This window comes from Stylophora pistillata, chromosome 4 (assembly GCF_964205215.1).
Source record: "Stylophora pistillata chromosome 4, jaStyPist1.2, whole genome shotgun sequence".
In the NCBI taxonomy this organism is placed as follows: domain Eukaryota; kingdom Metazoa; phylum Cnidaria; class Anthozoa; order Scleractinia; family Pocilloporidae; genus Stylophora; species Stylophora pistillata.
The window spans coordinates 1692514-1711566 of record NC_142522.1 but is presented as its reverse complement, the minus strand read 5'-3'; the positions used below and the strand labels follow the sequence as shown (position 1 = coordinate 1711566).

Sequence of the window (19053 nt, the reverse complement as noted above, 5' to 3'; positions counted from 1 at the left end):
CTCTTGTAATAGTGGTCACGGTATATGGAAATAGTACATTCCGTGGTTTGATTTCGATCTCGCTCGTAGAATGCACTGAGGTAGTGTTGCTAAAATACTTATCAGAGAACATAAAGCAGCATTAAATAATTTCACTTACATACAGATATCTATGACATCAGATGGTAACTTGAATTAAATTGATAAATAATCTTTTTCATTTTCGACTCGAACTCCCCTGGTCGCACGCTAACACGAGGGCAACTTCATCTACGAACAATCATTTCACTTTTCGCACTTTCAGAAAAACATCACTTCAGCAAAATGTAAGTATTCTCTAATTCATTTTGAATTCTCCTTCCCCGAAAGCGTCTTCAGAGTCATGGAAATTTTTGCCGAAGAGAACATTTAGATGACGCACAGGTTACCCAGGCGACGATAAGGTCAAGCCCATCGGTTAATTCGGTATGGGAATGGGAATGAATGAATGAATGAATGAATGAATGAATGAATGAATGAATGAATGAATGAATGAATGAATGAATGAATGAATGAAACTTTATTTAATCTCGGGTTGATGGGGTTGGTTAGACCCCTAGCAAGGTAAGTATGCTAATAAGCCGAGAAAACAAACCTTAAAAACTTATGACAGAGTAGATCCTGAAATAACATGACATAGCTATTTTTGCAATAAAATGCTTAATTACTAAATAGATAATGTTCAATTACCGTGAATTAAATTTAAATTACTAAAAAAATAAAATTTAATTACTGACTAGATAATTACTAAAAAGATAATATGGAGAATTAGCTAAAATCTTAACTGTCGGACCGCTTTTTTAAAGGTTGACAAGGTGCTTATGGACCTCAAAGAATCAGAGATATTGTTCCAAGTAATAGCCGCCAAGTACGTATATACTTTACTGAGTTTTTGCCAAAACGAGTCATATTGAGCATATTGGAAACATTGACTAAAAAAAAAAAAAAACTGCAGGCGAATTAGCATGGAAAAGAAAAAGCCTTGTCCACGACTTTTGTTCTAGTTCATGGCATTCTCGAAGAAGTAAAAAATTCATTCGAATGACTCTCCACTCTGTAAAAATCGTGTGATTTATACGATCAGAAAAAGCACAACAATGAAACTCTGTCTTCTGTCTTCCCCCTAGCCTCTCACCCCAAAAGCCAACATTCTAAATACCAATTCGACCTGGAAACAGCGGCCAAGGAGAACCACCTCTTAGAATGTCCACTGATAAATCCCATTATTATTATCATCATCATTGTTGTTGTTAATTCTTATGTTATTGTTTGTTCTCGTTCGACTCCTGCTATTTTTACACTTTTTCATACTTCTTCTACTTCGCTAAGATGAGACCGAAACGACTGCTACGTACCATAAAATGTTTGAGTTTGGGAGCTAAAATTTCAAAAAGCGAAGAAAAAAACCCGAGCTTTAAAGAAGTAAGTAGTCTACCCTCTCTCTGTTACCCTAATCTGATTACTCACCATGCCTTATTTTTAAGCTTTTTGTTTTCCTCTTCCAGATTCCTAACTTTTTCTATGTAAGCCGCAAAACGGTCATTTAAACTTCTCAAATCGTCTTTTTCTTTAGCAAGAGACATCTTCCTTGTAGTGCGCGTCAGTAGATCTCTGGTCGAAGAAGTTTGAGTTGAGTGCGAAGACGGCGATTTTACAACTGAAGCCATGTCAGACAGTACACTAAAGGGAAACGCACGAGAAGGAAACAACTGTGCAGAGGGTATTTAGTGCTCTAAAAAACCAAGGGAACAGTACTAAAAAATTTTCCTCGTCACCTTTCCTCTGATTTGCTGTCTCCAACCAGTCACTCACCTAAAGTACTTGTCACACCTGCATCGCTTCATGTTTCGGAAGCTCTTTCTTGAAATTTAATTGCTTCATTAATTCACTTCATAAATGGTGCGACGTAGATGTACACGTCAGTTGCTCGAGCGAATGGAACATGATGCAGGTCGAACTGAGCGACAGTCACGGTGGTAAGTAAAAACAAAATAACGTAATTCATTTTTTATAGCTTTCTCGAATTATTTTTTACTTAAGGACTTTCCTATTAGTACTCAATCGTTTTGAGGGTGAGGTTGGTCCACCTACAGTCGAACCTGTATTTGGCAGCAGTGTGTTAAGCGGTTACTCTCTATTAAGTGGTCGGTTGTCAAAGTCCGGAATTTTTTCCCGTTAGATACTGCAATTTTCATCTATATTTAGCGGTCACCTCTATTAAGCGGTCGTGCTCGCCCTTAACTGAGTCTCAACGGCCTGATTCTATAGTCTTCTCCCGGTACGAAACCGACACTTAAGGCGGGACCACTCAAGAGTAATCTTTCAAGTAAAATTGAATCCATGTTTCCCTCCCGAAATCAATCATAGAAGTATTTTTGAGCGAGATCCTAATCGATTTCTACTTAGCATTCCATTCAAGTTATACGTCGTGAGAGAAAAGCTGTCCTACTTGCCACTCATTCCCAGAATAGTGACGACCAAACTGTATCAATTGCATTTGCTTTCCAGACGATGTTACCTTACTCACAGTTCGTTGTTCTCGCTGAATTAAGAATTCCATTCTCGCCCCAGTTTCCGCATAGCTCAGCAGAGTGCTGCACGGATTTCCTCACTTCCTTCCCTCAATCTCCCACCACGAAAGAGAAGAAAAAGGCCTGGTCGTAGTTCACCCGTATTCAAATACTGTAGTAAAACCGGCGACTTTTTCTGGGGACGGGATTGGAATTGTCGAGTAAGAACTTGCCACTGCAAAATATTCCAAACGAGGAATAGGTTTGGGATAGGAAGATATGACAAGTGTTTATGACAGGAAACACAAGGTTTATTGGCAAGTGATGTTATTACTTTCTTTGAATAACAATTTTATAAACTGCGTCTATGGAAACCTTGATTTGCAGTGACCACCATTTTCGATCTTCACAAATTGATGATCTTTACAATGTAAAAAACTGAGATAATTACTCCCTTCAGCGACTAGGATGTTTTTCTTTTTCTTTATAAAACGTCTACGAGTTTATTCATCTACGGAATGTACAGTTATGAGTACCACTCCTTGCATCAACATACAGCGGGCACTTCTCAGTTTCAAAAACAATACGAGAGCTTCATCTCTCTGTTAAGCTTTCGCGATAATATGCACCCCTTTTCTAAACAGATGACCACTTTTCGGGTGAACGTAATGCCACTCTCATCAATTTTGGGCTGACCCCTTCCCTGTTGTTTCTCACTTCAAATACGCGCTGGCGAGAGACTGGCACTACCACAGCAAAGGAACAATGGCACTTTCCAATGGCATTTGTTCGTTTGTTCCAATGGCATTTGTTCGCAACAATGGCACTTGTTCGTGAATTAGGTAGTTAACGACAGTTCCGCTTGGCTCTCGCAACTGTCAACTTTTTACCTCCAAAACTTCGGTTTATAGGACATTACTACACGCTCGCTATGATTGTCGTTCAACTTGCTCTACCGCAACTTGCTCTTTTGAAAGCCATCCTGAACTGAAAGAACCCCTGCCCGATGGTCATAGCATGGTTGATGTCCGATTTGTGTCGAATAACACACAAAGAAAAAATCCTTAAGCGAGAGTTTGTCTTGCTGGAGCGTGGTTCGTACAACTTAGGAAAAAATTGCACTAAAATACCAGCTTCTTTGCTCTGATAGAACCTGAAAAATAGAAGAGAAAAAATAACGGGGTCAGTTTATAAAAGACTGCTAGTTAATTACTTAGAGTACTTTTCCGAGATGGTTAGAAGACTATGGCATCTTTTTACAGGCACAATTTTGCAGCTCGTTTCAAATTGGTCAAAGTCCTGGATCAACAAAAGGTTTTATAGGAATTTCTCATTTTTCGTTAAGTAAACAAAAGAAGCTTAAAATCAAATAATATGAAAATCTCGGCAATCAGGGAGAAACCAGCCTTCACTTGTCTGGTCTAAGGTGAAATAATCCAAGAACACCTTGGAGAATATCATATAACATAAACTAGTTAGCTAAAATTTTCATCAATATCACCTGAATCAGCCATTGAATCAAGCATTTTTCTTTTCAATGAATTCTCCTCCTCTTTTTTACTCGCCCCAAGTGCTGATATTTTAGGGCGTGGCAGTAGGTGGCCAGGGGTGGGGACAGGTTTGTTAGAACAGTATGGCATCTTCAGAGCCTGAAAACATAAATGGTATCGATGATTCTTTTTAAGAAGTTTGAGGTCAAAGTTTATCCACAGGCTAAGTGGTCATCTAGCTGAGTCCATCAGGGTCTTGCTTCTTCTGATGTGAACTCAAGAGTGGGCAGGAATTCTGAACAGGATGGCTAATTATCACCACTTTCTTATGGTTCTTAAAAGCATGCAAGATGTCTTAAAATTATAATTTGACTACTTTTTCATACCAGAGGAAGAAAAAAAGGGGCAATTCCTTTACACTCAGGCCTTGCCAGCTACATCTTGAGATACCAGTTCACCAACCGCCCTCCCCCCCTCCTCATGGCCATCATCAGGGTGGGATCCAGGATTTTTTTGAGGAGGGGGTGCACCACTAAAGAATGGTGTAACTGACTGGTGACCTGACGTAAACAAATTGTAATAGCAGGATACCACTTGTATTAGAAGGCCCCTGGTCATCTCAAGAGGGGGGGGGTGTGCACCCCCTGCACCCTCCCCCTAGACCTGCCCCTGATCATTTACGTCACCCTTCCTTCCTGGTGACTGAGGCATTAGTCAGAGTGGTGTATAATCAAAAACACGATAGCAAAAGGACCTTAATCTCAACCAAGTTGTTTGCAGTTTGATCATTCATCATTGTGTACAGGTCAATACCAGCCAAATCAATGTTCTCAGTTTAGTTTCTTACAGAGTGGATTTAAAAAGTTTCTTGTATACTTTACTTGAGTTGCATTTACTCTGCCAGCAGGATTACAATCCAGAAGTCTGTCAAGCATGTCCAAAAGGTCATCACCAGCAGCAGAAAATATGTCTTTTAAAGGAATCCCTGGGAATTTCTTAAACTCCACATAGTCTGGCAAAGATGTGACACCCTTGGGTAGATATGAAATAAGAGATTATTCAACATTCAAAAAAAATTTAGATGGCATTGGGTCAACACCTTGCCACTTAAATGGATCTGAGTGTTACTCACTGGCCAGGAATCTTCTGATGGAGTACCAAGAGTTTCAAATATTTTGGTAAGTTGATCTAAATCAGAACTACCTGGTAAAAAGGGAACCTATGAGAGAGAAAGAAAAAATTTGTTAGAATTTCCATGAGCAAAACAGAAGGAAATCATTCTACACTTTATAGCTTGCCTTTTCAAATTGATAAATAAAAATTTGTTGTCCTCTACAAAAATTCACTCACCCGTAGCAGAAGCTCTGCTAAAATGCAACCAACAGCCCACATATCAACACCTGTACCATAGATTCTTGCTCCAAACAAAAGCTCAGGAGGACGGTACCATCTGTAGCAAAATATGAAAAGAATGAATCAGCAAAGCCACTGCAATCCCTTTGTGGAGTTCTACATCAAAAGTCAAGATTGCAAAAATAGTTGTATTGTTGGATTTTTGAGATCTTAAGCAAAACATTTATGAAACAAAAATGATTCAACAAATTTAACCTTGTCACCACTTGATGAGTATACACCTTTGTAGGACTTCCAAAAGATCTCGCAAGTCCAAAATCACCAATCTTCAAAACTCCTTTATCATCAATCAACAAATTATTTGGTTTCATATCCTGAGGGTAAACAACACAAATTAAAATGATTAAGAAGTAGTCGTAAAGTTGAGGCAAAAATATGAAAGGGGTCAGCTGTACTCAGCTGTCTACTCAGAAAATGATGAATTGCCAAACACTTTTAGGCTGTTGCTAGTTCATGCAGTTCATTTTTCATTAAAATAAACTATTCCTTTCTTTACTTACCCTATGAAGGATCCAGTTCATGTGAAGGTATTCCAAACCTTGCAATGTCATTATGATGTAACTCTTAATGTTTGCAGGGCTAAGCACAATACTTGTATCTTTTATTATAACCTGTAACAATTATAGTAATTAATTAAAGCATTTTAAGTTAAAAATTAATTGTGACTTTTTTTTTCATTTGCTATGATATCGTTACCAAAACTACAAATTAGGAAAAAAATAAAGGAAAGCTGATATGTTATCGCTTTAACTCTTAAACTCCAATGAGCGATCAAGACGGAATTTCTCCTTACAATATCAATACAGTATCAAGCAGACAAGTAAAGAGAATAAAGAAACATATCAATTCAGGGATTATCAGTTGATCCAACACAAAATTCTCTGAACTAACATCATAAAAATTGCGCAGCAAACAGTAGGGAGAATTACTCTTGAGATCTTGGGAGAGAAAGGGTTGATACTGCATTACCTCAAGATCTGTTTCCATGAAGTCAAATACAAGACTGATGTTGGACTTGTGACCAAATACGTCAAGAAGCTGTGAAGATACAACAAGGAGATTAAAATACTGTTTGATGTTAACAACAGACCCTACACAGAACATGGGCGAGGAAGAAACTGCTGGACTAAAAAGACTGCAAGTCATCATTGATCACAAGTCTGTATCTTGATGGACAACATAAAGCACTGAACAAAACAGAACTACTTGAAAACAGCACTGTCAAAATTTTATGTTGTGCACAAAAACGGCTGAGAGAGTATTTAATATATAGCATTTAATATATCTAAATAGCTGAGTGGAAATAGTTTAAAACTCTTTCACCCCAATAATGTTTGGATGCCTCAGCTCTTGCAAAAGCTTGATTTCACGCAATGCAGTTCTGTTGATTCCTGCAAAGCAGACAAGATTTGATTATCTTACACACTTGCACACAAGTATAAGTTTTCTCTTAGCAACCAATTGTCAACCTCTTTTCACATGGAACATAACAAGAAAAGGGCGGTGGCATGAGGGAGGGGAGGGAGGTGTCTAAGGTGCCACAGGAGAATTCCTTTTGAGGTTGACTTTTTTGTATTGTATTGTAATCTTTATTTAGACACGATCAATTCATCAGCCTATAAAAATACATATCACATACGCTAAGATATTTAAAATTAAAACTACATACTATAACACTAAAGCTGTTTTCCGTGAATGCCGTGCGTTAGACTTTAAAAATGTCATTGATCTTACGTTTAAATGACCCCAGAGACTCTGTGTTCCTTATATCGCGTGGTAAACTGTTCCATAATGTGGCGCCATTGTAGCTAAAGCTTTTTCTGTAATAATTAGTGCGCGGTAGTGGAACTCAGGTTTGCTGTATACAAATTTTCAAAGACCATGGGTAAAAAAGAAATATTGAGGGCCTTTTAGTTTGAAACTCTGATCTTTGATCTACTAGAAAGCTACTAATGACTTACCATCCTTTGCCTCACTCCTCTGACCAAGTTTTATCTGGAAGAATCATAAAAATATCATGCAGAGTGTTAAAAATTAAACGAGTGACCCAAAATTTTCGGACGAGCCATACAATAGTAGAAGTCCTAAAAGTAAATAATTAATCCTAGCAGGTGAGCTACAATGAAAGAAATAGCTAACCGCCTCCCAGTTAGCTCAATGGATAGAGTGCTGGACTGTTGTGCGGGAGGCCGAGGGTTTGAGCCCCGGCCGGACCAACACTCGGGGTCTTAAAATAATTGAGAAGAATTTGCTGCCTTTCTATAACATCAAGAAATGGTTAGATATTCTAGTCTTCTCGGATAGGGATGAATGAATGGAGGTCCCATCTCCTGCAGGGTTGGGTAGGAAACGTTAATTTCCCACACACAAGATTACTGTGTGATGGATGTCCTCCCCTGGGGTGGGATGGGTGGGCTTATTGGGCCCACAGTAATCGGCGCAAGCTGTTGCGGTGTCCCTGCCGATTGGCGAAGCTAAACAAAACTAAAACTAAAAAGTAGAAAAGAAGCCAAAAAAATTCTGGCTTCTTTCTTGGTCAATATCAACTTAAGGTTCAAATCAATTCATTCACCAACATTCTGAAAAAAATTCTTCAGCTCTCTCCTTCAAACACCGTACAATAATAGCTATGTATGATATCCCATCTATGAATATTTTTTGTAATAAATCAACTGATAAAAGTGGAACCATAACTCAGATTTCTCTAGTTGTTGATGTCTCTCTGATCACACGTAGTTACAAACAGTATAGGTAGTAGTAGGTAAAGGTCAAGGTAAAAGGTAAAGGTCTCTATTTCTCTAGACAACATACGTGTTTAGTTACAATTTTAAGGTTGAAATCAGACAGGCGCCTCTGGCAGCCGTGTTTAGTCCGTAGCGATTTCACCTACCCACCCAACCCACCCCAGGGAGGACATCCATCACACAGTAATCTCGTGCATGGGAAATTAATGTCTCCTACCCCAACCCTGCAGGAGACGGGACCTCCATTTATTCGTCCCTATTCGGGAAGACTAGAATATCTAACCATTTCTAGATGTTAAAGAAAGGAAGCATATTCTTCTCAATTAATTTTAAGACCCTGAGCGTTGGTCCGGCCGGTATTGAACTCTCGACCTCCCGCACAGCAGTCCGGCGCTCTCCCAATTGAGCTAACCAGGCGGCGGAGGTACCTTCTTGACTGCCACGATCGCATGAGTTTCCTGATCTTCAGCCTTGTATACTGTGGCGAACTAAACCATAATTCAAGACAAGGTTAAAAGAAATGTCATTATTTAACTAATCGCACGATTTTTTTTCGCTCTGTACCTGTCCTTCTCCCAAGAAATCAATCTTCTTGTATCGTTTTGAGCGTCCCTCCATTTTGTTTTCACTTTTCCTTCGTTTGGGACTGGATACTAAGATCTGGATAACTACTTCATGTAATTATGCAGTCGCCACAACATGGAAAGTAACCACAACTGTTTTGGCGAATGTCTCATGGGTCAACACTCAAAATTGGGGATGTGGAGCGCTATATTTCCAAGCTCACCTTGAGCAGCAAAGGCTCAGAAATTGGACGCACTTGGGTGAAAATAATCATAAAGTTGTAGGGCAAGCTATTCCTGAGATAACTGTAGCCCGTGTGAATTATTTTGCGACTGGAAGAGTTTCTTTAGATTAAGTAAAAGTTTATTTTCACGTCTCGCCGCTTTATTACAAGTAAAAAGACTGTTGCAAATTTCAGAGTTTGAACGAGCAGTTTTCTTTTTTGTGGGCATTCAACTGAGGGGAGTAAAATACACCTGTTCAGGAGAACGTGACGTTGCGTTACATTTATGGTATTTTTAAAATGAGTGACAGGGATCAAATGTCAAGTTCTTTTACTTCGTTCGAGATTCTGCCTTGTGAAGATCGAGTATTTGCCAAGGAGGTTTTGTCCTTAGTCAGAATAAAGTAAAACTTTGTGTTTAACCGCGGATTTATTGAGTCGTTCTTAAGAACACCTGAATAGTAAAAAGCATCACATATTTCGTATCTCTTTCATCTTTCGGGTCTTGATCTCACGATAAAGTGAAAGAGAAGCGATCAGTCGGCTGAATTGCCATCTTTTCCAAAACATTGGCGGTTGCAGATAAGCTTTCAAGTTGTGTTTCCATTGATTTTTCCAACTTTGCATATGTTTCAGGTAGGTCACCCAGCAGTTTAATCCCGCGAAAGTAATTTAAAGTGCACATCCATTCTTGGGTTTAATCGCTCCTCAAATCGCACACGTGGTCCACACCTCAGGCAATAAGAATGAGCTCTCTCAGAAAGAACATCTTTTTTTATCCTTATTCGATGACATAAGTGATTCCAAAGCTATGTGGAGCCTTGAATGACCTTTCTTATTCTCTCTGAGTCGTTCTTAAGGTCCACGTTTTTGGGGTCTAGTTTGAGTGCTAATTCATAGTCTTGAAGAGCTGAAGAAGAAAATAATAATAAAAAATAAAATGAAAACGAGGTCGATACTCATGTTTGGGACCATTTTTGAAAGTCTCTTTCTACAGCAAAGTTCTTCTAATTTTGTTCAGACGCTGTCTCGTGTTTGGTGAAAAAAGATCTGATAACCCATTAAACAGAGATTTCAGAGCTGCTACTGCGAAAACTCGTGCTCTCTTAGGGTCTGTTAAGTCGGAATTTTTTTTTCCTTAAAGGGCAGCTGTACACAGAATACCTTATTCTGTGGCCGAATTATCTGCTAAATGGCAGTCTAGAAATGGTGTATATCACAGACATGCTCCAAATTTTCATGACCTCTCGTTTTAACCAAACGATTTCTCAGTCAAAAGAATAAAGGGGGTAAGTTTCTAAAGAAACTGTGGCGCTGCACACGTCGGTGGGGGAGTGTAACAACACAATTTGGTTTTCTCAACTGTGTTGATAATGTAAATTGTCACCGTAAAGAGTTTTAAACCTAACGAGGGGCTAACTCTCGAAACGTCGGCTTTGAAACTCCTTACGGTGGCTTATTTACATAATCAACTCAGTTGATTAGAAACAAATTTTCTTCATTTCTTGAAAAGGCTGTCGCTACAAAGAGGCGTGTATAATACACTAAAATGATGATGCCAGTATTCCCATACACCGGCCTATAAAAGAGCCCTTTCTTGTTTAATCATTAAAGTGAAAATTATGGTCACATTTCTAAAAGTTAACGAAAATTTCCGAGGTTGTAAACATGACCTAAAACATCGCGATGAAAACCCGTTCACTCACCCAGCACATATTCTTGTATTTGCATGTACGCGGTCCCTCTTCGGACATGCGCTTTACATCTGGAAGCACAGTTGGCCGGAACTGGAGGATCAAGGAGTTCTAGGGACTGTGAAACGAACGTAAACAGAAGTGAACTCAAATGAAAGAAAACTTACTTTGTACTAAGAAAATAAAAATTTGACGAGTCTTACACTTGTACAGTCTTGAATGCACTCTTTGTACTGTTTTAATTGAAGATGACAAGCTGCACGATTAGAATATAATCTTTACAAAGTCAAGGAAAGAATCTCATTTTTAACCGAGTATTTGCCACAACTCAAATTTGTCGTGTATTCAACTGAATTGCCGCATCTACGTTTCAAAAACACTTGTGATTATATTTATTTTCACTAAAACCCGTTTTCATTTGCGTAACGAACAATTCAATAACTGACTAACAAGACGTGATAAAAAAGACAAAAAAAGGCGAATCGCGGGTTTTCCCCTTGGCCACTGTTCCCCTTCTCGCCCTTGTGTCCTACGTTTTCTAACATAATAAAAATACGGTGCCTCTTTGTTACGATCCTAAAATTTTGCTTAACTTGCTTTGATCTTATTTTCAAACGTTTTTTTAAGACCACGGTAATTTTATCTGTACGTACTATACGAAAATAGTGAGGTCATCGTCTTTTTAGTAAGTGTTTCTTCCAGAAAGCGTTTTCAATCTCTCTTGCAAAATTTTTTTCTTACAACTTATTGCTATCGAATATAAGGCGGGGAAATATTCTGAAAACTTTTTTTTGGGTCCTCTTTTGAACTGCGGAAAGAAAGGTAACAAACAGTTTGAGACAGAGAGAGAGAGAGAAAGGGTATGACAGCAAGCTTCTTTTCGTCAGTCAAAGGATACGATGGTATTGAGTCATCAAGTACAATGGCTGCTGTGAATGCATTGATAGCCGCAACATAGTTACCAGCCTTGTAAAATCCACTGCAAAAGAAACGTCAACAACATCAAACTAAGAGAAAGCGCAGAATAATTTTGATTCACTGAACGGAATTCTTAAGAAGTCTGGAGTAAAAGTACTTTTTAAGCGCAATAAAATACAACTTAATGAGTGCAATTAAAAAAGGAGGCATAGTTACCAGAAGCTACAAAATGTTCCCAAATTCAGTCAATTACCCAGGCTTCAGTGATTTTGCTTAGAACAGTATAGAGAATTTTTATACTGAAGTTAGAGCGTAAAGGGAGCAAACTCACATTCCTTTGTCTTTAAGCCACACTGGGTTCATTTCTTCCATATCAACAGCATCAGTGTTGGCAGTATCTGTTTTGCGGCTTGCACTTGCCATCTTTTTTAGCCACTATGAAAAAAAGAGATCTTTATGTTTAACTTCTAAATAAAAAATATCGCTCTCTTACAACCTCTAACGGTGTCAAATGTGTTATCCTTTAGTGAAGGGTCACCTCTTTAATCCTTTGACTCCCAAGAGTGACCAAGATTGAATTTCTCCTTACAACATCAATAAAATATCAAGCAGAAAAGTGTTGAGAATAAAGAAACCTGTCAAAAAGGGTTTTTTTAGTTGATCCAAAAGCAAATTCTCCAAACTTACATGATAAGAATTGTATGGCAGACAGTAAGGAGAATTCCTAAGAAGATCTTGGCAGTGAAAGGGTTATTAAAAGGAAAGTATTTCATTACTTTTTATCTGAAGCCCTAAACTATGAAAAAATTTCAGATACTAAACTAATGCAAGGCCATGCCTTATTTGTGGTAGGAGTGGCGGGGGGGTTGATGATCTGTTTTTCAGTTTCAGAGCCAGTACACTGTGTGTAGCCCTGAACAAAACTACAGGATTATTATATGCAAACTGAAGTTACTGTAGAAGCAATAAGAAAATGAGAAAAAGGCCTGGACTTACAGATAAGAGTGAGAAAAAGAAAGAGTTACCTCTTCTTCCTCTGGTGCTTTAGATTCTCTTGCAGCTGTTTTGAAAACACGAGGAGTGAATGACACTGAAATGGAGCCAGAAGCCCTTGGTTCTGGAACTGACTTTTCAAGGAACTCTCTCTTTTCATCTAAAGATGGTGACTATATTGTCAGAAAAACAAACTACAGCAACGTAACTAAAGAGTTTCATTCAAATAAAAACATGCATGGTTTGTAAACAACAGATCTCAAAGAAAAGGAAACAAAGAGATTATGAGAAGGTTTATAAAGCTAACATTTTCTGCCAGTCACCTAAATTTTGTAATAGGCAAAAGCAAAAAAACTGGATTTCAAACCATTTGTCCTTTGTTTGTTGGGAGGAGCCTGTTTCTTTGCTGCTGGTTTTGGAATCAGCTCATGATTTTTGCCCACAGTCAAGTCAGCATTTGTTTCAGACATGAAAGTGTCTTTAGATCGAATCACATTATCCTTCAAACTATCTTTTTCTTCTTCTATACTTGTAGACTGCAATTTCTGATTTTCTTTCCATCTCTCAATGGCCTCTGTTGCTTTTTTACGTTCTTCCTCCTTAATAGCATCGATTCTGGCTCTTTCTTCCTGTTCCAGCTAACATTTAAACACAAACAAGAAATTAATGTATTTTGTAAATAAGGATGTAATAGAATTTTGTTTTGAGTAACATTAGACTGAAATCATACTTGTGATTTCAAATTGGACTTGCATTGGGCATTAATTTAATTTTGAGATCAAGCACATGATTTCAGGCAAACTGCTCTAAAATCCGTTCAATTAGCGATCATGAAATTAAAATAAAAATAGGGGTATCAATATGCATGATCGCCATCTCAACAGAATTTTAATACGCCAAACCTTCATCTGTTCTTGAAGGGCCAATTTTTCTTGTTTCCGTTTCTCAGCTGCTTTCCGTTCCTTCTCTTTTTCAGCTTTCTCGTGCGCCTTGCCAACAGCTTCCTCCCGTTTTCTTATCATGAACTCTTTGTCCTCCGATTCTGGTGCGTGTAACTGGTTCCATTTTGATGAGTTCTTCTTTACCAATTGAAACTTGATAACTCCACTACCAAATGTTGCCTTACTCTTGGTATCTTCGACCTCACTGAATAGGCAGACTTCAAAGATATACGGAGGATAGCTAACCTATAGGTGATACTCTGTTAGGATTTTTTCATCAATAACATGCGACATAGGAAACTCTTTCCATTTCAATCTATCGCGACCGACAGTGTGAACACATTCAAAACTAACCTTGATATAATCGTCTATTGAAAAAATATCCACTCGATTTGACGGCACTCCTTTCAACGGAACAGTAATCAAAACCGTTTCATCGGTTTCCTCCCAAATGTAGTCCTTCACCTGAATCGGCATGTTACTTCTTCCAAGTCATCGCAAGAGAATCGTCCATCTTTGTGTCTCAAGTACAATTTCTTCCAGGCACGTTTCTAAGTAGTTCCCAGATCTCATGCAATTTCAAAGATGGCGGACACGAGTGCTCGACGCAAAGTCGGTGTCGGTGTTGGTGTGTTTATAATCTCCCCTGATCACCCTAACTGTGTCATAGTCGGACAGAGAAAAGGGTCATCTGGGAGTGGGAAGTATGGATTGCCTGGTGGACATTTGGAATTTGGGTGAGAAAATCAAAACTACAGAATACAGGGCCACTTATTTACATCTCATTGAATCACAATGCATCCTTTTGTTTTCTGCCTCGTTCTTCAAAGCATGCCGACAAGGTGGACCTCAATGGCCCTGTATTCTGTAGTTGCTCCGAGAGATGGGAGGGGGGGGGGGAAGGTGTATTGTTAAATTTTGGCAGCAAAGAGAACCCCAAGGCAGTAACCACTGGCTAATGTAGGTGTTGTTTAATTTGTACTAAGCCAGCTATCTGCTGTGGGTTAGAAGTGATCATATCAATGCAAGTTTTCTGATTTTATTAACAGTGAAGAATGGGCTGAATGTGCAGTGAGAGAAACCTTGGAGGAGACCGGACTTAAGATAAAGAATGTTTCATTTGGAACTGTAGTAAATGCAGTTGTTTCTGAAGAAGATTATCATTACATAACAATTTTCATGAAAGGAGAAATCGATGACAGCCACGCAAAAGAGCCAGAGAACTTGGAACCAGATAAATGTGAAGGTAAGGAGAAAAAAAGAAAACATCCACTTCTCTGCCAGAAAGCAAATGCTGCCAGAAAGCAAACCCTGCCATAGCTTTTGTCAGTTTATATAGCAAAAAGCTTGGAGTACTGTCTTTTTTTTTGGCTAAACTGAATGTCATTCTGTCTGAGTGTAACATGATGTAGTGACCCAACCAAAACTTGAACCCAGCAAATGGTCCAGTTCCATGCTTGATTGCTGAGCCTTTAAACAGGAGTGAGGCTAATGGTGACCTCATTAAGATACAGATGTTGCTACTTTTCAATGGTAAATCACTTTGTTATCATACTAACTAGATACTAGTCTCCAACACACCAAGGTCACCTTCAACCTCACTTCAAATCAAAGGCTTGGGAACCAAGTACACAACTGTAAAATGGTCTATTCAATCCACCAGTGGCCCTCTACATTTCCTGTTTTTAATACTCTTTATTTTTATTATTGCATAAGTGACAAGTCACTCCAGATTTTTACAGTGCAATAAACAAAGTAAGAGTCAGTAGAAGTGATTTCAGTTGTTTATTATTTAGTTGCCTGTTTTTTTCTTTCAGGTTGGGGTTGGTATGACTGGGACACATTCCCTACTCCACTCTTTGAACCTCTCAGAATGGCAAAACTACAGGGCTACCAACCATTTAATGATGGAATGCATGGTCACATCAAATCTGCACTGTTTGGCATTTGTCCTAATTAGAACCATGCACAGTGTCCATGACACAAGAGACAATAAACATTGTGTTTTAGTTAATATTAGGTGACTTTTCAAAATTAAGAACAAGTGCTAGTAAAAATGGTTCTATTACTTTTTTGAGGAAGGCAAATTCAATTTGCTCATAAGCATTTTATCTGCTGATATTTTTGTGGCATATAATCTGATTACCCACACTACCAATAGAGCCTTTTACTCTCTCTCCTCTTTTAAGAAATTAATTGAGTTTAAAAACTATACTACTCCTTATCACAGTTTTCAACAGTCTGTACTGATTTTAAATATCAGGCCTAGGATGATAAGAAATTTTTGACGTTGCCATAAATAAAGATGATTTCTAAACTGTAATGGCATTTTCAGGTACAATCACTGTGAGCTGACTTGGGAAAATGAATGCCTAGCCTTTCATCGGTGGTTTTTTTTCTTTATCAGCTAAGCTTTCCATCCACTCCACCATATGTTAGTGAAGTAAAGTCCACTTCACGTCCAAGTGCAACAGAAATCTCTGATGATAAAAGATCGTGAAGACAAACACCATCATGTGTATATATCCACGAACCATTTTGGAAATCATATCTCTTAGGACCGCTGAAATTTTAACAGAAAAGAAAAAATATTAATAATTCTGAGTAATCCTCCTGTGAAAGTTGAAAAATAAATATAGGATGAAAAAACCCGAGAAAAGTACGTTAGTATGAGGAGAAATCCATGAAATATTAAAGGAAATCCATGAATATTAAATTTCCAAGTCCTAAATCAGAAATTGGCAGGCTGACTTTTAGGCATAGAGCTGCCATTGCATGGAATTCACTTCCTGACTCGATCAAAAAGTCTTCTAGCTTAGAATGTTTTAAAAAAAGACTTAGATCTAGTAAGGACTTAATTAATTCTATAAGTTATAATAAGGAATCTTCCATGATAAGAAATAGGAATGAGGAATTTCTTTATTAATCTCATCTTAATCAAATCATACCTAAATTTTTAAAACTTTGACAATTATTTTACCTAGTTCTTAACTATATTCTTAAATTGTAGTTCATAGTCCTATCTATTTATATTTGTACTATTATTATTACTTATTGTTTAATTTCTGTTGACTTTCTATTTATTCACATGTATACACCTTAGTTTTTAAATAGTAGATAGGCAGGTCCACATCGGGACTTCAGTCTTGCGTTTTCTGTAACCTGCGTTATCAAATAAACTATGTATGTATGTATGTATGTATGTATGTATGTATGTATGTATGTATGAGAGTGAAAAGATAGATGTGAAATAAATGTTTGTTGTTTACCTTGTTGGAGATGACAACCATATTTGTTTGTTAGGGCTTTGTTTGTTAATCACATAGGTACCACGTCCAGCTGAAAGAGCACAAATACAGCAAATATTTTTTTTAAGCAAACAGTTAAATTTATTATGTAATTCAGTTAACTTTTAGTGTCTCTAGCTAGTACTCATGCAGATACTTCTAGGATAATTTAGGGTTACCAGTAGCTGTATTGCTTGAGAAAACCTCACTTCAAAGAGAAGGCAGAGGAAATACTTGGATTTTATGAAGTATGAAGTTTTCTAAGAACATGTGTAATGGTTAATTAAGGATAAAAGTTGTTTTTATTTTGTGTGATAAAAAAATGAGAACCTTACCTCCCAAGTTGACTGTAAGGACTCCATCCTGAAAAAAAAAAAAAGTTAGTACCATGGAAGTATTTTCCCTTATATTTGCTTATGGCTAAAACATTCTCACAAAAAATTGTAGGTTATGGATGATCTTTGATCCTAAGCAATAAATAGTCTTAGGGTAAATAAGATGATGATGATGATGATGATGACCTAGTACCCAGGACATTTTTTTTTTTACTTTTTAAATATATTTTTGCATTTTGAATACCTCAAATATATCAACACTACCTCAATTAGTGGATGGAATTTAAAGTAGGAAATATCCCAAGGATATGGTTCGTTCTACTTACTCTTTCTTTAAAGGAGAGAGGCTTCATTAAGAAATGTGAGTGCAAGGTCACTGTCTAAACCTTAGACTGTGCTTTAAATGAACATTAATCTATAACAGTCTCATACAAGAAGATTTAACAGTCTCTTCCCATGCCATAATCAAATTGACACTGACACTCACACTCAACTGGACATCAAAGTCAGCAGGACTTGAGGGGCTTTCGCCAAGGTCGTCAAATAACTCAGCTATACCATCCAGTGTCTCATCTGCGATACTGTGGTAAGACAACTCATCCAAGGAGCTGAAAAAATTGAAATGCAATTCCAGATATCATTGACAAAGAGTTTACATTGTGAGAGTAAGCCACTATTTTCCAAGATTTTACATTGGAATTAACCACAGGCAGCCCAGGTGAACTGTGTGTGATTTTGGGGTGTACAGGTCATTAAAGGGAACATGTAACATATTAATATTGAATTTAAAGCATTTTGAACGTGTGCTGTAAAAAATAGAAAAATTATTTTAAAAAATAGAAAAAATAAACAGGATAATTAAAGCTGCATGTGCATTAAAATGACCAGAAGTGACCAGACGGCTACAGAATAAAGGTAAGGAAACTTAACACGCTATATTTATCGCTTTTATTATAATCTTTTCTATTTTTTTTTACCTGGGGTCAACAGGTCATTAAAGGGAACATCTAACATATTAAGATTGAATTTAAAGCGTTTTGAACGTGTACTGTAAAAAATAGAAAAATTATAAAAAAAAAATAGAAAAAATAAACAGGATAATTAAAGCTGCATGTTCATTAAAATGACCAGAAGTGACCAGATGGCTACAGAATAAAGGTAAGGAAACTTAACAAGTTATATTTATCGCTTTTATTTACCGCACACACTTACGCTTCAAATTCAATCTTACTAAATTAGGTATTCCCGTTGATAACCTTCAGACCCTAAAATCCCGCCCTCTTGGGCTACCTATAAATAAATGAACTGGGAAACATACCTTTCGGTACTGAACGCTCCTTCCACTCTTTCCAACGGAATCCTTCTTCGGCCAAGCTAAAATTGTACAAAGTTGAGTAAAATTTGAAAGGACGACAATATATATAAAAACAAAGTAATAAAAAAGATGCCGGGGGTTTAACCTGTAGTCTTTTCGAAAGAACCCTGCCCTGTGATCTTCTACTTGCGGACAGAATTAAGCTGCTTCTACTGAAGGGAACCGAACAAAATGTCACAGACCTTACGCCAAAGTTCTTAAGGAATTCGAAACAAATACGTCGAAATGCGATCATGGTGGAAAGAGTTCCTTTGCCATCGAAATGTCGATATTCGCTAGGCGTTCTAAGGAATTGGGAGAGAGGGCCTGGGCTAAGAGTTCCCGCGGCCATTTTGAAAGTGAGAGGGTATGAAAGTCAAAGTGAAACGTAAGTGGCCTCTTCGCTGCATTTGGACCAAACTTGACTCTGTTTCATGCTGTATCAGATGAAAAATGATGTTGAAATCTTACGAATTTGTACTTTTCTTTCTTTTTTTCTCTCTCATATGGCATACCGGGATCTCGCTGCTGCACATGAAATGGCGGATTTTTTTAATTGTATCCCTTTT

At 37.7% G+C, this 19053-nt stretch overlaps 4 protein-coding genes and 2 long non-coding RNA genes across 7 annotated transcripts; 2 read left to right on the top strand and 4 right to left on the bottom strand.

Annotated features, from left to right (window-relative positions):
* The first annotated feature begins 35 nt into the window (after positions 1-35).
* Positions 36-2891, top strand: LOC148731994 (uncharacterized). The gene is made up of 4 exons (XR_016000160.1): positions 36-305; positions 825-886; positions 1592-1994; positions 2527-2891. It is a non-coding gene; the product is annotated as an uncharacterized LOC148731994 (long non-coding RNA).
* On the bottom strand, positions 1181-1899 carry LOC148731995 (uncharacterized). The gene is made up of 2 exons (XR_016000159.1): positions 1831-1899; positions 1181-1698 (listed from the first exon to the last, which is right to left on the bottom strand). It is a non-coding gene; the product is annotated as an uncharacterized LOC148731995 (long non-coding RNA).
* LOC111343830 (cyclin-dependent kinase 7) lies at positions 2818-8848 on the bottom strand. Its single transcript, XM_088757426.1, has 12 exons — positions 8740-8848; positions 8604-8663; positions 7393-7426; positions 6755-6822; positions 6401-6469; positions 5932-6042; positions 5627-5745; positions 5369-5468; positions 5151-5237; positions 4900-5049; positions 4030-4177; positions 2818-3681 (listed from the first exon to the last, which is right to left on the bottom strand). Exons 1-12 carry the CDS (start codon positions 8791-8793, stop codon positions 3650-3652), a joined length of 1032 nt encoding a protein of 343 aa, XP_088613552.1. The 5' UTR covers positions 8794-8848; the 3' UTR covers positions 2818-3649.
* Positions 8849-9373: 525 nt separating this feature from the next.
* Positions 9374-14116, bottom strand: LOC111320621 (dynein axonemal assembly factor 4). The gene is made up of 9 exons (XM_022923273.2): positions 13863-14116; positions 13470-13754; positions 12935-13205; positions 12600-12727; positions 11906-12009; positions 11555-11635; positions 10860-10932; positions 10669-10774; positions 9374-9872 (listed from the first exon to the last, which is right to left on the bottom strand). The coding sequence occupies exons 1-9, from the start codon at positions 13983-13985 to the stop codon at positions 9772-9774; spliced, it is 1272 nt and encodes a 423-aa protein (XP_022779008.2). The 5' UTR covers positions 13986-14116; the 3' UTR covers positions 9374-9771.
* Positions 14094-16704, top strand: LOC111324919 (nucleotide triphosphate diphosphatase NUDT15). Of its 2 annotated transcripts, none has more exons than XM_022928619.2 (3): positions 14094-14245; positions 14558-14754; positions 15326-16704. In XM_022928619.2, exons 1-3 carry the CDS (start codon positions 14094-14096, stop codon positions 15466-15468), a joined length of 492 nt encoding a protein of 163 aa, XP_022784354.2. In that variant the 3' UTR covers positions 15469-16704. The 2 variants fall into 2 exon arrangements, with proteins under 2 accessions (XP_022784354.2, XP_088613553.1); XM_088757427.1 differs by lacking the exon at positions 14094-14245 and adding an exon at positions 14341-14468 and having other exon boundaries at positions 15326-15567.
* On the bottom strand, positions 15275-19048 carry LOC111324823 (frataxin, mitochondrial). Its single transcript, XM_022928518.2, has 6 exons — positions 18591-19048; positions 18449-18504; positions 17618-17738; positions 17131-17158; positions 16778-16847; positions 15275-16071 (listed from the first exon to the last, which is right to left on the bottom strand). The coding sequence occupies exons 1-6, from the start codon at positions 18834-18836 to the stop codon at positions 15912-15914; spliced, it is 681 nt and encodes a 226-aa protein (XP_022784253.1). The 5' UTR covers positions 18837-19048; the 3' UTR covers positions 15275-15911.
* Positions 19049-19053: the final 5 nt, after the last annotated feature.

Coding starts and splice junctions, on each gene's coding strand:
- LOC111343830 (XM_088757426.1), bottom strand. CDS start 8,793: ATGGAGGGACGCTCAAAACGATACAAGAAGATTGATTTCTTGGGAGAA. Junction 7,427..8,603: donor CGATCGTGGCAGTCAAGAAG/GTACCTCCGCCG, acceptor TGATTCTTCCAG/ATAAAACTTGGTCAGAGGAG. Junction 4,178..4,899: donor GCAGAGTAAATGCAACTCAA/GTAAAGTATACA, acceptor TTATGTTTTCAG/GCTCTGAAGATGCCATACTG.
- LOC111320621 (XM_022923273.2), bottom strand. CDS start 13,985: ATGCCGATTCAGGTGAAGGACTACATTTGGGAGGAAACCGATGAAACG. Junction 13,206..13,469: donor CCCTTCAAGAACAGATGAAG/GTTTGGCGTATT, acceptor TTTAAATGTTAG/CTGGAACAGGAAGAAAGAGC. Junction 12,010..12,599: donor AAGCACCAGAGGAAGAAGAG/GTAACTCTTTCT, acceptor TTTTTTTCATAG/TGGCTAAAAAAGATGGCAAG.
- LOC111324919 (XM_022928619.2), top strand. CDS start 14,094: ATGGCGGACACGAGTGCTCGACGCAAAGTCGGTGTCGGTGTTGGTGTG. Junction 14,246..14,557: donor GGTGGACATTTGGAATTTGG/GTGAGAAAATCA, acceptor TTTTATTAACAG/TGAAGAATGGGCTGAATGTG. Junction 14,755..15,325: donor GGAACCAGATAAATGTGAAG/GTAAGGAGAAAA, acceptor TTTTTCTTTCAG/GTTGGGGTTGGTATGACTGG.
- LOC111324823 (XM_022928518.2), bottom strand. CDS start 18,836: ATGGCCGCGGGAACTCTTAGCCCAGGCCCTCTCTCCCAATTCCTTAGA. Junction 17,739..18,448: donor GGAGCGTTCAGTACCGAAAG/GTATGTTTCCCA, acceptor CAATTTTTTCAG/CTCCTTGGATGAGTTGTCTT. Junction 16,848..17,130: donor CCTTACAGTCAACTTGGGAG/GTAAGGTTCTCA, acceptor GTGCTCTTTCAG/CTGGACGTGGTACCTATGTG.